Raw genomic sequence first — 14,025 nt, 5'->3', positions numbered from 1 at the left:
GAGGAAGTGTCAGGGCCAGTTTCCCCTGTCCCTGTGTCCCTACACTGCGGGGGGAAACCCCCATGACTGGGCGGGGGGAGAACATGCAAACTCCACACAGACAGCCCCCCGGCGCTGCGAGGCTGCAATGCTGACCGCTGGGCCGCTCCTGAAGGGGTCCAGGTCCGCCTGCAGTGGGTCAGTCCACTGCTCCAGCTCGTACAGCAGGGCTTCCCCCTGCTCGGGAGGACCGGACCGGACCGGAACCGACCCGTCCCAGCAGCGACCCTGCACCTCTGACGTCCTTCTCCCGCGAGCTGGCCGCCACATGCTGACGTCACGTGTCTCGCAGGCGCGTGCGAAAGCATGAAGCCTTTATTTTCGGCTGTTTGCCGACACGAAGCTGCCAAATAACTCCAGCAGCCTGGAAGAAGGGCAGGACGCAGGAAGGCCTGTACCAGAGATTCAATACGGGGGGGGGAATGCAAAAGGGTGACAACCCACCCCCCCCCCCATCTGTACGCCGCTCTCTCGCGGAGGGGGGGGCGTCGCTCAGTCCGCCCGCGAGTGACGCCACAGCACGAGGAGCGCGGCCCGGCCTGCGTGCCAGCACGGTATCAGTGCGCCCCGGGCGGAAAGTAGTCCCGATCAGGAAGGCAGACGGGCAGCTCGAGCTGCAGTCGGGGCTCGCGCGGGGGAATTCCGGCATCTGGACGCCGCCGGCGCGAGGAGGGCGTGACGCGGGGACCCGGGGACCCCGGCGCCGGAGAGCAGGGGTGCGAGCCCCAGGTAGGCAGGCAGACAGGCTCCGCCGCACCCCCTTCTGCACGCTGCCCCCGGCCGGGCGCGTCCGAGCCTCTCTGGCGAGCAGCTGGCGGGGCGCTGTCCCCCCTGCCGCGGGTCCGGGTGTCGGGCAGGGCGGGGAGCCCCGGCGGGGAGCCCCGTGTCAGCCGTGATTCGCTCGGCGCGTCTGGGGGAGAGGAGGGCAGGCAGCGGGGTCTCAGACTTGACAGTGACCCCGAACGTGTTGTGTTTCTGAAGAAAGCAAAGATCAGTCTTTCGTCAGTGTTGTTCGAGGAGCCCCGGCGGGCTAGCGGGGGTGCGTGTGCGTGTGCGTGTGCGTGGGCATCGAGCTCGCTTTCGTTTTCACTCTGCCGCTGTGTGTGTGAGCTCAGCCCCGCCGGTCTCCCGAGCGGCCCCGGCAGCGCGACATCCCCTCTCCGCCCTGGCCCGGGGGACTCCGCGGGTCTCCAGCCGGACACGGAGCTGCAGTTCAAACACGCGTCTCGCAGGTGGAAAGGCGGTGTCGGGGTGCGGGACGGGGCGGCTCGGGGCCGGGGGGGGCGCGGCCGCCAGCTGGAGGAAATGCGAGTCCTCGCGCCCGGCGGCCCAGTCATGTGACCCCGGAGAGGGTGATCCTGGCGCACGTGCTGGGTGGGGGTGCGGGGTCAGAGACCGGCGGCAGCTGCAGACGTCAGGAGGCTGGGATCGGGATCGGGGTACCCCGGGACAGAGCCGCTCTCGGTCTTTCTCCTAGTGGGGCGCTCGCACCCGCGGCCGGGCCAGCTGACGGATCTGTCTCCTCTCCTGCAGAGACTGGAGCCGAACCTCGCGGAGCACGGGGCTCTGATCGCCAGACTGTGAGGGTCCCCCTCACCCCTGGACTGACAGTGTGGGGTACCAGGGGCTGCCCCTCCCCCCAGTCCTGACAGTGTGGGGTACCAGGGGCTGCCCCTCACCCGTCCTGACAGTGTGGGATACCAGTAGCTGACCCCCCTCACCCCAGTCCCGACAGTGTGGGGTGTCCACCATGTCCACCGTGTCCAATGTGTCCACCATGTCCACTGTGCCCACCGTGCCCGAGCCCTGCAGCCACGTGCTGGCCGAGCTGGACAGCCTGGACCCCCTGCTGTCCGCCCTGCGCCTGGACTCCAGCAGGCTGAAGGTAGCATCGCCGGTCCTGCGCCGCGGCCGCCGTCGCCTTCCTCGTCCTCTTCCTCGTGTCCGCCGTCCTCACTGCCCCTCCTCTCCCTGCGCAGTGCACCTGCCTGGCGGCGTCCCGCAGGTGGCTGGCGCTGGGCACCTCGGCCGGCGGTCTGCACCTCATCCAGCGGGAGGGCTGGAAGCAGAGGCTCATCCTCACGCATAAGGTGAGGCGCTGTCCCGCCTGCTGTCCCGCCTGCTGTGTGTCTGTGAGGCCCTGTCCCGCCCGCTGTCCCGCCCGCTGTCCCGCCCGCTGTCCCGCCTGCTGTGTGTCTGTGAGGCCCTGTCCCGCCCCCCTGTCCCGCCTGCTGTCCCGCCTGCTGTGTGTCTGTGAGGCGCTATCCCGCTCCCCTGTCCCGCCTGCTGTCCCACCTGCTGTGTGTCTGTGAGGCCCTGTCCCGCCTGCTGTCCCACCTGCTGTGTGTCTGTGAGGCCCTGTCCCGCCCCCCTGTCCCACCTGCTGTCCCGCCCCCCTGTCCCGCCTGCTGTGTGTCTGTGAGGCCCTGTCCCGCCTGCTGTCCCGCCCCCCTGTCCCGCCTGCTGTGTGTCTGTGAGGCGCTGTCCCGCTCCCCTGTCCCGCCTGCTGTCCCGCCTGCTGTGTGTCTGTGAGGCGCTGTCCCGCCTGCTGTCCCGCCTGCTGTCCCACCTGCTGTCCCGCCCCCTGTCCTGCCTGCTGTGTGTCTGTGAGGCCCTGTCCCGCCTGCTGTGTGTCTGTGAGGCCCTGTCCCGCCTGCTGTCCCGCCCCCCTGTCTCGCCTGCTGTGTGTCTGTGAGGCCCTGTCCCGCCCCCCTGTCCCGCCTGCTGTCCCGCCTGCTGTGTGTCTGTGAGGCGCTATCCCGCTCCCCTGTCCCGCCTGCTGTCCCACCTGCTGTGTGTCTGTGAGGCCCTGTCCCGCCTGCTGTCCCGCCTGCTGTCCCACCTGCTGTGTGTCTGTGAGGCCCTGTCCCGCCCCCCTGTCCCACCTGCTGTCCCGCCCCCCTGTCCCGCCTGCTGTGTGTCTGTGAGGCCCTGTCCCGCCTGCTGTCCCGCCCCCCTGTCCCGCCTGCTGTGTGTCTGTGAGGCGCTGTCCCGCTCCCCTGTCCCGCCTGCTGTCCCGCCTGCTGTGTGTCTGTGAGGCGCTGTCCTGCTCCCCTGTCCCGCCTGCTGTCCCACCTGCTGTCCCGCCCCCTGTCCTGCCTGCTGTGTGTCTGTGAGGCGCTGTCCTGCTCCCCTGTCCTGCCTGCTGTCCCGCTCCCCTCTTCTGCCTGCTGTCCTGCCCCCCTGTCCCACCTGCTGTGTTTCTGCAGCTGCCAGTGTGGTGTAGGCCAGTGTGATGGAGACACGTCTTCCTGTCTTTCTTCATCTTCACAGGAGGGAGCTATTACTCAGGTGGCCTGCTGTCCTCATGATGAAGACTTTGTTGCTGTTGCATTGAGGTAAAGAACACTAGTGTTGGTGTGATCTGTAGTGCAGGTGTGGTGTTCTACCTGTCTCTCTCTGTCTCTCGGTAAAGGGCAGGTGTTCTACCTGTCTCTCTCATGAAGGGGCAGGTGTTCTACCTGTCTCTCTCTGTCTCTCAGGAAGGGGCAGGTGTTCTACCTGTCTCTCTCTGTCTCTCAGTAAAGGGCAGGTGTTCTACCTGTCTCTCTCTGTCTCTCGGTAAAGGGCAGGTGTTCTACCTGTCTCTCTCTGTCTCTCGGTAAAGGGCAGGTGTTCTACCTGTCTCTCTCATGAAGGGGCAGGTGTTCTACCTGTCTCTCTCTGTCTCTCAGGAAGGGGCAGGTGTTCTACCTGTCTCTCTCTGTCTCTCAGTAAAGGGCAGGTGTTCTACCTGTCTCTCTCTGTCTCTCAGTAAAGGGCAGGTGTTCTACCTGTCTCTCTCTGTCTCTCAGGAAGGGGCAGGTGTTCTACCTGTCTCTCTCTGTCTCTCAGGAAGGGGCAGGTGTTCTACCTGTCTCTCTCAGGAAGGGGCGGGTGTTCTACCTGTCTCTCTCTGTCTCTCAGTAAAGGGCAGGTGTTCTACCTGTCTCTCTCTGTCTCTCAGGAAGGGGCAGGTGTTCTACCTGTCTCTCTCTGTCTCTCAGTAAAGGGCTGGTGTTCTACCTGTCTCTCTCTGTCTCTCAGGAAGGGGCTGGTGTTCTACCTGTCTCTCTCTGTCTCTCAGTAAAGGGCAGGTGTTCTACCTGTCTCTCTCTGTCTCTCAGTAAAGGGCAGGTGTTCTACCTGTCTCTCTCAGGAAGGGGCAGGTGTTCTACCTGTCTCTCTCTGTCTCTCAGTAAAGGGCTGGTGTTCTACCTGTCTCTCTCTGTCTCTCAGGAAGGGGCAGGTGTTCTACCTGTCTCTCTCAGGAAGGGGCAGGTGTTCTACCTGTCTCTCTCTGTCTCTCAGTAAAGGGCAGGTGTTCTACCTGTCTCTCTCTGTCTCTCAGGAAGGGGCTGGTGTTCTACCTGTCTCTCTCAGGAAGGGGCAGGTGTTCTACCTGTCTCTCTCTGTCTCTCAGTAAAGGGCTGGTGTTCTACCTGTCTCTCTCAGGAAGGGGCAGGTGTTCTACCTGTCTCTCTCTGTCTCTCAGTAAAGGGCTGGTGTTCTACCTGTCTCTCTCTGTCTCTCAGTAAAGGGCAGGTGTTCTACCTGTCTCTCTCTGTCTCTCAGGAAGGGGCAGGTGTTCTACCTGTCTCTCTCTGTCTCTCAGTAAAGGGCTGGTGTTCTACCTGTCTCTCTCTGTCTCTCAGTAAAGGGCAGGTGTTCTACCTGTCTCTCTCTGTCTCTCAGGAAGGGGCTGGTGTTCTACCTGTCTCTCTCTGTCTCTCAGTAAAGGGCTGGTGTTCTACCTGTCTCTCTCTGTCTCTCAGTAAAGGGCAGGTGTTCTACCTGTCTCTCTCAGGAAGGGGCAGGTGTTCTACCTGTCTCTCTCTGTCTCTCAGGAAGGGGCAGGTGTTCTACCTGTCTCTCTCTGTCTCTCAGGAAGGGGCAGGTGTTCTACCTGTCTCTCTCAGGAAGGGGCGGGTGTTCTACCTGTCTCTCTCTGTTTCTCAGGAAGGGGCAGGTGTTCTACCTGTCTCTCTCTGTCTCTCAGGAAGGGGCTGGTGTTCTACCTGTCTCTCTCTGTCTCTCAGTAAAGGGCAGGTGTTCTACCTGTCTCTCTCTGTCTCTCAGGAAGGGGCAGGTGTTCTACCTGTCTCTCTCTGTCTCTCAGTAAAGGGCTGGTGTTCTACCTGTCTCTCTCTGTCTCTCAGGAAGGGGCTGGTGTTCTACCTGTCTCTCTCTGTCTCTCAGTAAAGGGCAGGTGTTCTACCTGTCTCTCTCAGGAAGGGGCAGGTGTTCTACCTGTCTCTCTCTGTCTCTCAGTAAAGGGCTGGTGTTCTACCTGTCTCTCTCTGTCTCTCAGGAAGGGGCAGGTGTTCTACCTGTCTCTCTCAGGAAGGGGCAGGTGTTCTACCTGTCTCTCTCTGTCTCTCAGTAAAGGGCAGGTGTTCTACCTGTCTCTCTCTGTCTCTCAGGAAGGGGCTGGTGTTCTACCTGTCTCTCTCAGGAAGGGGCAGGTGTTCTACCTGTCTCTCTCTGTCTCTCAGTAAAGGGCTGGTGTTCTACCTGTCTCTCTCAGGAAGGGGCAGGTGTTCTACCTGTCTCTCTCTGTCTCTCAGGAAGGGGCAGGTGTTCTACCTGTCTCTCTCTGTCTCTCAGTAAAGGGCTGGTGTTCTACCTGTCTCTCTCTGTCTCTCAGTAAAGGGCAGGTGTTCTACCTGTCTCTCTCTGTCTCTCAGGAAGGGGCTGGTGTTCTACCTGTCTCTCTCTGTCTCTCAGTAAAGGGCTGGTGTTCTACCTGTCTCTCTCTGTCTCTCAGGAAGGGGCAGGTGTTCTACCTGTCTCTCTCTGTCTCTCAGTAAAGGGCAGGTGTTCTACCTGTCTCTCTCTGTCTCTCAGGAAGGGGCTGGTGTTCTACCTGTCTCTCTCTGTCTCTCAGTAAAGGGCAGGTGTTCTACCTGTCTCTCTCTGTCTCGCAGGAAGGGGCAGGTGTTCTACCTGTCTCTCTCAGGAAGGGGCAGGTGTTCTACCTGTCTCTCTCTGTCTCTCAGTAAAGGGCAGGTGTTCTACCTGTCTCTCTCAGGAAGGGGCAGGTGTTCTACCTGTCTCTCTCTGTCTCTCAGGAAGGGGCAGGTGTTCTACCTGTCTCTCTCAGTAAAGGGCAGGTGTTCTACCTGTCTCTCTCAGGAAGGGGCAGGTGTTCTACCTGTCTCTCTCTGTCTCTCAGTAAAGGGCAGGTGTTCTGCCTGTCTCTCTCTGTCTCTCAGTAAAGGGCAGGTGTTCTACCTGTCTCTCTCTGTCTCTCAGTAAAGGGCAGGTGTTCTACCTGTCTCTCTCAGGAAGGGGCAGGTGTTCTACCTGTCTCTCTCTGTCTCTCAGTAAAGGGCAGGTGTTCTACCTGTCTCTCTCTGTCTCTCAGTAAAGGGCTGGTGCTGGTCTGGGAGCTGCAGCTGGAGAGACGCGGCCGGCCGGAGAGAGTCTGCATGTCCTGGGAGCACCGGGGCCATGACGTCACTGCGCTGTGCTGGGACACCTCATCGCTGCGCCTCTTCGTCGGTGACTCCGTGGGGAAGGTGTCCTGCCTTCGCGTCGGATCCTCCCGAACGGGCAAGGCAAGGTCCCGGGTGCCGCGGTTGGAACAGGGGGACTTCAGCACGTCCTGCATTGACTGTGACTGGGGGACTGTGTAGCTCTGTGCCCATCCTGCAGGGTGCGTCTCTGAAGGGCTGTTTCTCTCTCTGCCTGCAGGGGGCAGCGTTTGTGATCTTCCCGGTGCAGACCATCACCACAGTGGACTCCCGTGTGGTCCAGCTGGGCTACCAGGATGGCCGTCTGCTTGTGTCCTCGCTGACGCGCTGCTACCTGTGTGACACAGAGAGGTGATCGCCCGACCTCCTGACCCTCGAGGACCGAAGCTTTTTTTAGAGATCTCCCAGGAAACGCTCGTACTCTCTTTGCACAGCAGCCTTATCTGTGTAGCAGTGCATGTTTTACAGTCAGACTCCCAGTACACAGCAGTCTGATCCGCTCCAGGAGTGACAGTGCTGTCAGTCAGACTCCCAGTACACAGCAGTCTGATCCGCTCCAGGAGTGACAGTGCTGTCAGTCAGACTCCCAGTGCACAGCAGTCTGATCCGCTTCAGGAGTGACAGTGCTGTCAGACTCCCTCTGTACAGCAGTCTAATCCACTCCAAGCTTTACACTGCATGTCTCATGCGGTCGATCAGACTCCCGCTGAATAGCTTTTTCGATCCACTCCAGGTTTTACACTATTGCCAGTCAGACTCCCTCTGCACTGTATTTTGATCCTTTTGATCCTGGTTTTACACCACTGCCAGACAGGCTCCGAGTGCACAGCCTTCTAATCCACTCCAAGCTTTGCAGTGTTGCCAGTCAGACTCCCATCGCTCAGCATTTTGAGCCACTCCAGGTTTTACCAGATGTGTTAACAGAGCAAGGAAGCCACTGTGTTCAAACAAGTTTGAGCTGTGTAACGTGATGTGGGTATTTTACTGAAAACGGAGCAGGTCTGAATCGTCCAGCTACAGGTGTGGACATCTGTACTGGAGCCCAGCAGCTGGTAAGACCCGGAGTGGATCGGATGTAGTAGTGCGTCGTGGTGGACTCATGCACCTGGACTCACGCTGGGATGGCACCTCCCTGTTCCCTCTTCCAGGGAAAAGTTCTGGCGGATCGGGAACAAGGAGCGGGATGGGGAGTACGGCGCCTGCTTCTTCCCGCAGACCCGGAGCTCGGGGGGCACGTCGCCCCTGATCTGCTGCGCTCGGCCGGGGTCCCGCGTCTGGGAGGCCAGCTTCAGCGGGGAGGTGCTGAGCACCCACCAGTTCAAACAGCTGCTGGCCTGCGCCCCCCTGCCCCTGGTGACTCACCGGTGAGGACAGCACCTGTGTGTCCAGTCTGAGAGAGCGGAGCTGAGTGTGTCTCACAGGTCCTGTGTGTTACTCTAGAACAGGACCTGTGTGTCCAGTCTGAGAGAGAGGAGCTGAGTGTGTCTCACAGGTCCTGTGTGTTACTCTAGAGCAGCACCAGTGTCTCCGGTCTGAGAGAGAGGAGCTGAGTGTTTCTCACAGGTCCTGTGTGTTACTGTAGAACAGCACCAGTGTCTCCGGTCTGAGAGAGGGGAGCTGAGTGTGTCTCACAGGTCCTGTGTGTTACTCTAGAGCAGCACCAGTGTCTCCGGTCTGAGAGAGAGGAGCTGAGTGTGTCTCACAGGTCCTGTGTGTTACTCTAGAGCAGCACCAGTGTCTCCGGTCTGAGAGAGCGGAGCTGAGTGTGTCTCACAGGTCCTGTGTGTTACTCTAGAGCAGCACCAGTGTCTCCGGTCTGAGAGAGAGGAGCTGAGTGTGTCTCACAGGTCCTGTGTGTTACTCTAGAGCAGCACCAGTGTGTCCAGTCTGAGAGAGGGGAGCTGAGTGTGTCTCACAGGTCCTGTGTGTTACTCTAGAGCAGCACCAGTGTCTCCGGTCTGAGAGAGAGGAGTTGAGTGTGTCTCACAGGTCCTGTGTGTTACTCTAGAACAGCACCAGTGTCTCCGGTCTGAGAGAGAGGAGCTGAGAGTGTCTCACAGGTCCTGTGTGTTACTGTAGAACAGCACCAGTGTCTCCGGTCTGAGAGAGAGGAGCTGAGTGTGTCTCACAGGTCCTGTGTGTTACTCTAGAGCAGCACCAGTGTCTCCGGTCTGAGAGAGAGGAGTTGAGTGTGTCTCACAGGTCCTGTGTGTTACTCTAGAGCAGCACCAGTGTCTCCGGTCTGAGAGAGGGGAGCTGAGTGTGTCTCACAGGACCTGTGTGTTACTCTAGAACAGCACCAGTGTGTCCAGTCTGAGAGAGAGGAGCTGAGAGTGTCTCACAGGTCCTGTGTGTTACTCTAGAACAGCACCAGTGTCTCCGGTCTGAGAGAGAGGAGCTGAGTGTGTCTCACAGGTCCTGTGTGTTACTCTAGAACAGCACCAGTGTCTCCGGTCTGAGAGAGAGGAGCTGAGAGTGTCTCACAGGTCCTGTGTGTTACTGTAGAACAGCACCAGTGTCTCCGGTCTGAGAGAGAGGAGCTGAGTGTGTCTCACAGGTCCTGTGTGTTACTCTAGAACAGCACCAGTGTCTCCGGTCTGAGAGAGAGGAGCTGAGTGTGTCTCACAGGTCCTGTGTGTTACTCTAGAACAGCACCAGTGTCTCCGGTCTGAGAGAGGGGAGCTGAGTGTGTCTCACAGGTCCTGTGTGTTACTCTAGAACAGCACCTGCGTGTCCAGTCTGAGAGAGAGGAGCTGAGTGTGTCTCACAGGTCCTGTGTGTTACTCTAGAGCAGCACCAGTGTCTCCGGTCTGAGAGAGAGGAGCTGAGTGTGTCTCACAGGTCCTGTGTGTTACTCTAGAACAGCACCAGTGTCTCCGGTCTGAGAGAGGGGAGCTGAGTGTTTCTCACAGATCCTGTGTGTTACTCTAGAACAGCACCAGTGTCTCCGGTCTGAGAGAGGGGAGCTGAGTGTGTCTCACAGGTCCTGTGTGTTACTCTAGAACAGCACCTGCGTGTCCAGTCTGAGAGAGAGGAGCTGAGTGTGTCTCACAGGTCCTGTGTGTTACTCTAGAGCAGCACCAGTGTCTCCGGTCTGAGAGAGAGGAGCTGAGTGTGTCACAGGTCCTGTGTGTTACTCTAGAACAGCACCTGCGTGTCCAGTCTGAGAGAGAGGAGCTGAGTGTGTCTCACAGGTCCTGTGTGTTACTCTAGAACAGCACCAGTGTCTCCGGTCTGAGAGAGCGGAGCTGAGTGTGTCTCACAGGTCCTGTGTGTTACTCTAGAACAGCACCTGCGTGTCCAGTCTGAGAGAGAGGAGCTGAGTGTGTCTCACAGGTCCTGTGTGTTACTGTAGAACAGCACCAGTGTCTCCGGTCTGAGAGAGAGGAGCTGAGTGTTTCTCACAGATCCTGTGTGTTACTCTAGAACAGCACCAGTGTGTCCAGTCTGAGAGAGAGGAGCTGAGTGTGTCTCACAGGTCCTGTGTGTTACTCTAGAACAGCACCAGTGTCTCCGGTCTGAGAGAGAGGAGCTGAGTGTGTCTCACAGGTCCTGTGTGTTACTCTAGAGCAGCACCAGTGTGTCCAGTCTGAGAGAGAGGAGCTGAGTGTGTCTCACAGGTCCTGTGTGTTACTCTAGAGCAGCACCAGTGTCTCCGGTCTGAGAGAGCGGAGCTGAGTGTGTCTCACAGGTCCTGTGTGTTACTCTAGAACAGCACCAGTGTCTCCGGTCTGAGAGAGAGGAGCTGAGTGTGTCTCACAGGTCCTGTGTGTTACTCTAGAGCAGCACCAGTGTCTCCGGTCTGAGAGAGGGGAGCTGAGTGTGTCTCACAGGTCCTGTGTGTTACTCTAGAACAGCACCAGTGTCTCCGGTCTGAGAGAGAGGAGCTGAGTGTGTCTCACAGGTCCTGTGTGTTACTCTAGAACAGCACCAGTGTCTCCGGTCTGAGAGAGCGGAGCTGAGTGTGTCTCACAGGTCCTGTGTGTTACTCTAGAACAGCACCAGTGTCTCCGGTCTGAGAGAGCGGAGCTGAGTGTGTCTCACAGATCCTGTGTGTTACTCTAGAACAGCACCAGTGTGTCCGGTCTGAGAGAGAGGAGCTGAGAGTGTCTCACAGGTCCTGTGTGTTACTGTAGAACAGCACCAGTGTCTCCGGTCTGAGAGAGAGGAGCTGAGTGTTTCTCACAGGTCCTGTGTGTTACTCTAGAACAGCACCAGTGTCTCCGGTCTGAGAGAGAGGAGCTGAGTGTTTCTCACAGGTCCTGTGTGTTACTCTAGAGCAGCACCAGTGTCTCCGGTCTGAGAGAGAGGAGCTGAGTGTGTCTCACAGGACCTGTGTGTTACTCTAGAACAGCACCAGTGTGTCCAGTCTGAGAGAGAGGAGCTGAGTGTGTCTCACAGGTCCTGTGTGTTACTCTAGAACAGCACCAGTGTCTCCGGTCTGAGAGAGAGGAGCTGAGTGTGTCTCACAGGTCCTGTGTGTTACTCTAGAACAGCACCTGCGTGTCCAGTCTGAGAGAGAGGAGCTGAGTGTGTCTCACAGGTCCTGTGTGTTACTCTAGAACAGCACCAGTGTGTCCGGTCTGAGAGAGGGGAGCTGAGTGTGTCTCACAGGTCCTGTGTGTTACTCTAGAGCAGCACCAGTGTCTCCGGTCTGAGAGAGAGGAGCTGAGTGTGTCACAGGTCCTGTGTGTTACTGTAGAACAGCACCTGCGTGTCCAGTCTGAGAGAGAGGAGCTGAGTGTGTCTCACAGATCCTGTGTGTTACTCTAGAACAGCACCTGCGTGTCCAGTCTGAGAGAGAGGAGCTGAGTGTGTCTCACAGGTCCTGTGTGTTACTGTAGAACAGCACCAGTGTCTCCGGTCTGAGAGAGAGGAGCTGAGTGTGTCTCACAGGTCCTGTGTGTTACTCTAGAACAGCACCAGTGTCTCCGGTCTGAGAGAGAGGAGCTGAGTGTGTCTCACAGGTCCTGTGTGTTACTCTAGAACAGCACCAGTGTCTCCGGTCTGAGAGAGAGGAGCTGAGTGTGTCTCACAGGTCCTGTGTGTTACTCTAGAACAGCACCAGTGTCTCCGGTCTGAGAGAGCGGAGCTGAGTGTGTCTCACAGGTCCTGTGTGTTACTCTAGAACAGCACCTGCGTGTCCAGTCTGAGAGAGAGGAGCTGAGTGTGTCTCACAGGTCCTGTGTGTTACTGTAGAACAGCACCAGTGTCTCCGGTCTGAGAGAGAGGAGCTGAGTGTGTCTCACAGGTCCTGTGTGTTACTCTAGAACAGCACCAGTGTCTCCGGTCTGAGAGAGAGGAGCTGAGTGTGTCTCACAGGACCTGTGTGTTACTCTAGAACAGCACCAGTGTCTCCGGTCTGAGAGAGCGGAGCTGAGTGTGTCTCACAGGTCCTGTGTGTTACTCTAGAACAGCACCTGCGTGTCCAGTCTGAGAGAGAGGAGCTGAGTGTGTCTCACAGGTCCTGTGTGTTACTCTAGAACAGCACCAGTGTCTCCGGTCTGAGAGAGCGGAGCTGAGTGTGTCTCACAGGTCCTGTGTGTTACTCTAGAACAGCACCTGCGTGTCCAGTCTGAGAGAGAGGAGCTGAGTGTGTCTCACAGGTCCTGTGTGTTACTGTAGAACAGCACCAGTGTCTCCGGTCTGAGAGAGAGGAGCTGAGTGTTTCTCACAGATCCTGTGTGTTACTCTAGAACAGCACCAGTGTGTCCAGTCTGAGAGAGAGGAGCTGAGTGTGTCTCACAGGTCCTGTGTGTTACTCTAGAACAGCACCAGTGTCTCCGGTCTGAGAGAGAGGAGCTGAGTGTGTCTCACAGGTCCTGTGTGTTACTCTAGAGCAGCACCAGTGTGTCCAGTCTGAGAGAGAGGAGCTGAGTGTGTCTCACAGGTCCTGTGTGTTACTCTAGAGCAGCACCAGTGTCTCCGGTCTGAGAGAGCGGAGCTGAGTGTGTCTCACAGGTCCTGTGTGTTACTCTAGAACAGCACCAGTGTCTCCGGTCTGAGAGAGAGGAGCTGAGTGTGTCTCACAGGTCCTGTGTGTTACTCTAGAACAGCACCAGTGTCTCCGGTCTGAGAGAGGGGAGCTGAGTGTGTCTCACAGGTCCTGTGTGTTACTCTAGAACAGCACCAGTGTCTCCGGTCTGAGAGAGAGGAGCTGAGTGTGTCTCACAGGTCCTGTGTGTTACTCTAGAACAGCACCAGTGTCTCCGGTCTGAGAGAGCGGAGCTGAGTGTGTCTCACAGGTCCTGTGTGTTACTCTAGAACAGCACCAGTGTCTCCGGTCTGAGAGAGCGGAGCTGAGTGTGTCTCACAGATCCTGTGTGTTACTCTAGAACAGCACCAGTGTGTCCGGTCTGAGAGAGAGGAGCTGAGAGTGTCTCACAGGTCCTGTGTGTTACTGTAGAACAGCACCAGTGTCTCCGGTCTGAGAGAGAGGAGCTGAGTGTTTCTCACAGGTCCTGTGTGTTACTCTAGAACAGCACCAGTGTCTCCGGTCTGAGAGAGAGGAGCTGAGTGTTTCTCACAGGTCCTGTGTGTTACTCTAGAGCAGCACCAGTGTCTCCGGTCTGAGAGAGAGGAGCTGAGTGTGTCTCACAGGACCTGTGTGTTACTCTAGAACAGCACCAGTGTGTCCAGTCTGAGAGAGAGGAGCTGAGTGTGTCTCACAGGTCCTGTGTGTTACTCTAGAACAGCACCAGTGTCTCCGGTCTGAGAGAGAGGAGCTGAGTGTGTCTCACAGGTCCTGTGTGTTACTCTAGAACAGCACCTGCGTGTCCAGTCTGAGAGAGAGGAGCTGAGTGTGTCTCACAGGTCCTGTGTGTTACTCTAGAACAGCACCAGTGTGTCCGGTCTGAGAGAGGGGAGCTGAGTGTGTCTCACAGGTCCTGTGTGTTACTCTAGAGCAGCACCAGTGTCTCCGGTCTGAGAGAGAGGAGCTGAGTGTGTCACAGGTCCTGTGTGTTACTGTAGAACAGCACCTGCGTGTCCAGTCTGAGAGAGAGGAGCTGAGTGTGTCTCACAGATCCTGTGTGTTACTCTAGAACAGCACCTGCGTGTCCAGTCTGAGAGAGAGGAGCTGAGTGTGTCTCACAGGTCCTGTGTGTTACTGTAGAACAGCACCAGTGTCTCCGGTCTGAGAGAGAGGAGCTGAGTGTGTCTCACAGGTCCTGTGTGTTACTCTAGAACAGCACCAGTGTCTCCGGTCTGAGAGAGAGGAGCTGAGTGTGTCTCACAGGTCCTGTGTGTTACTCTAGAACAGCACCAGTGTCTCCGGTCTGAGAGAGAGGAGCTGAGTGTGTCTCACAGGTCCTGTGTGTTACTCTAGAACAGCACCAGTGTCTCCGGTCTGAGAGAGCGGAGCTGAGTGTGTCTCACAGGTCCTGTGTGTTACTGTAGAACAGCACCAGTGTCTCCGGTCTGAGAGAGAGGAGCTGAGTGTGTCTCACAGGTCCTGTGTGTTACTCTAGAACAGCACCAGTGTCTCCGGTCTGAGAGAGCGGAGCTGAGTGTGTCTCACAGGTCCTGTGTG

The 14,025-nt window shown here is 57.7% G+C and overlaps 1 protein-coding gene across 1 annotated transcript in view; it reads left to right on the top strand.

Annotated features, from left to right (window-relative positions):
- The first annotated feature begins 592 nt into the window (after window positions 1-592).
- Window positions 593-14,025, top strand: part of hps5 (HPS5 biogenesis of lysosomal organelles complex 2 subunit 2) — a 34,569-nt gene continuing 21,136 nt past the window's right edge. The window contains exons 1-7 of the mRNA XM_088934935.1: window positions 593-768; window positions 1,573-1,924; window positions 2,019-2,129; window positions 3,313-3,377; window positions 6,386-6,578; window positions 6,715-6,845; window positions 7,643-7,858. Coding sequence (XP_088791061.1) covers window positions 1,790-1,924; window positions 2,019-2,129; window positions 3,313-3,377; window positions 6,386-6,578; window positions 6,715-6,845; window positions 7,643-7,858 — 851 coding nt within the window. The 5' untranslated portion in view covers window positions 593-768; window positions 1,573-1,789. The remainder of the gene's footprint in view (window positions 769-1,572; window positions 1,925-2,018; window positions 2,130-3,312; window positions 3,378-6,385; window positions 6,579-6,714; window positions 6,846-7,642; window positions 7,859-14,025) is intronic.

This window comes from Atractosteus spatula, chromosome 16 (genome assembly GCF_055471065.1).
Source record: "Atractosteus spatula isolate fAtrSpa1 chromosome 16, fAtrSpa1.hap1, whole genome shotgun sequence".
NCBI classification, from domain to species: Eukaryota; Metazoa; Chordata; class Actinopteri; order Semionotiformes; family Lepisosteidae; genus Atractosteus; species Atractosteus spatula.
This window is presented reverse-complemented; position numbering and strand designations above follow the sequence as displayed.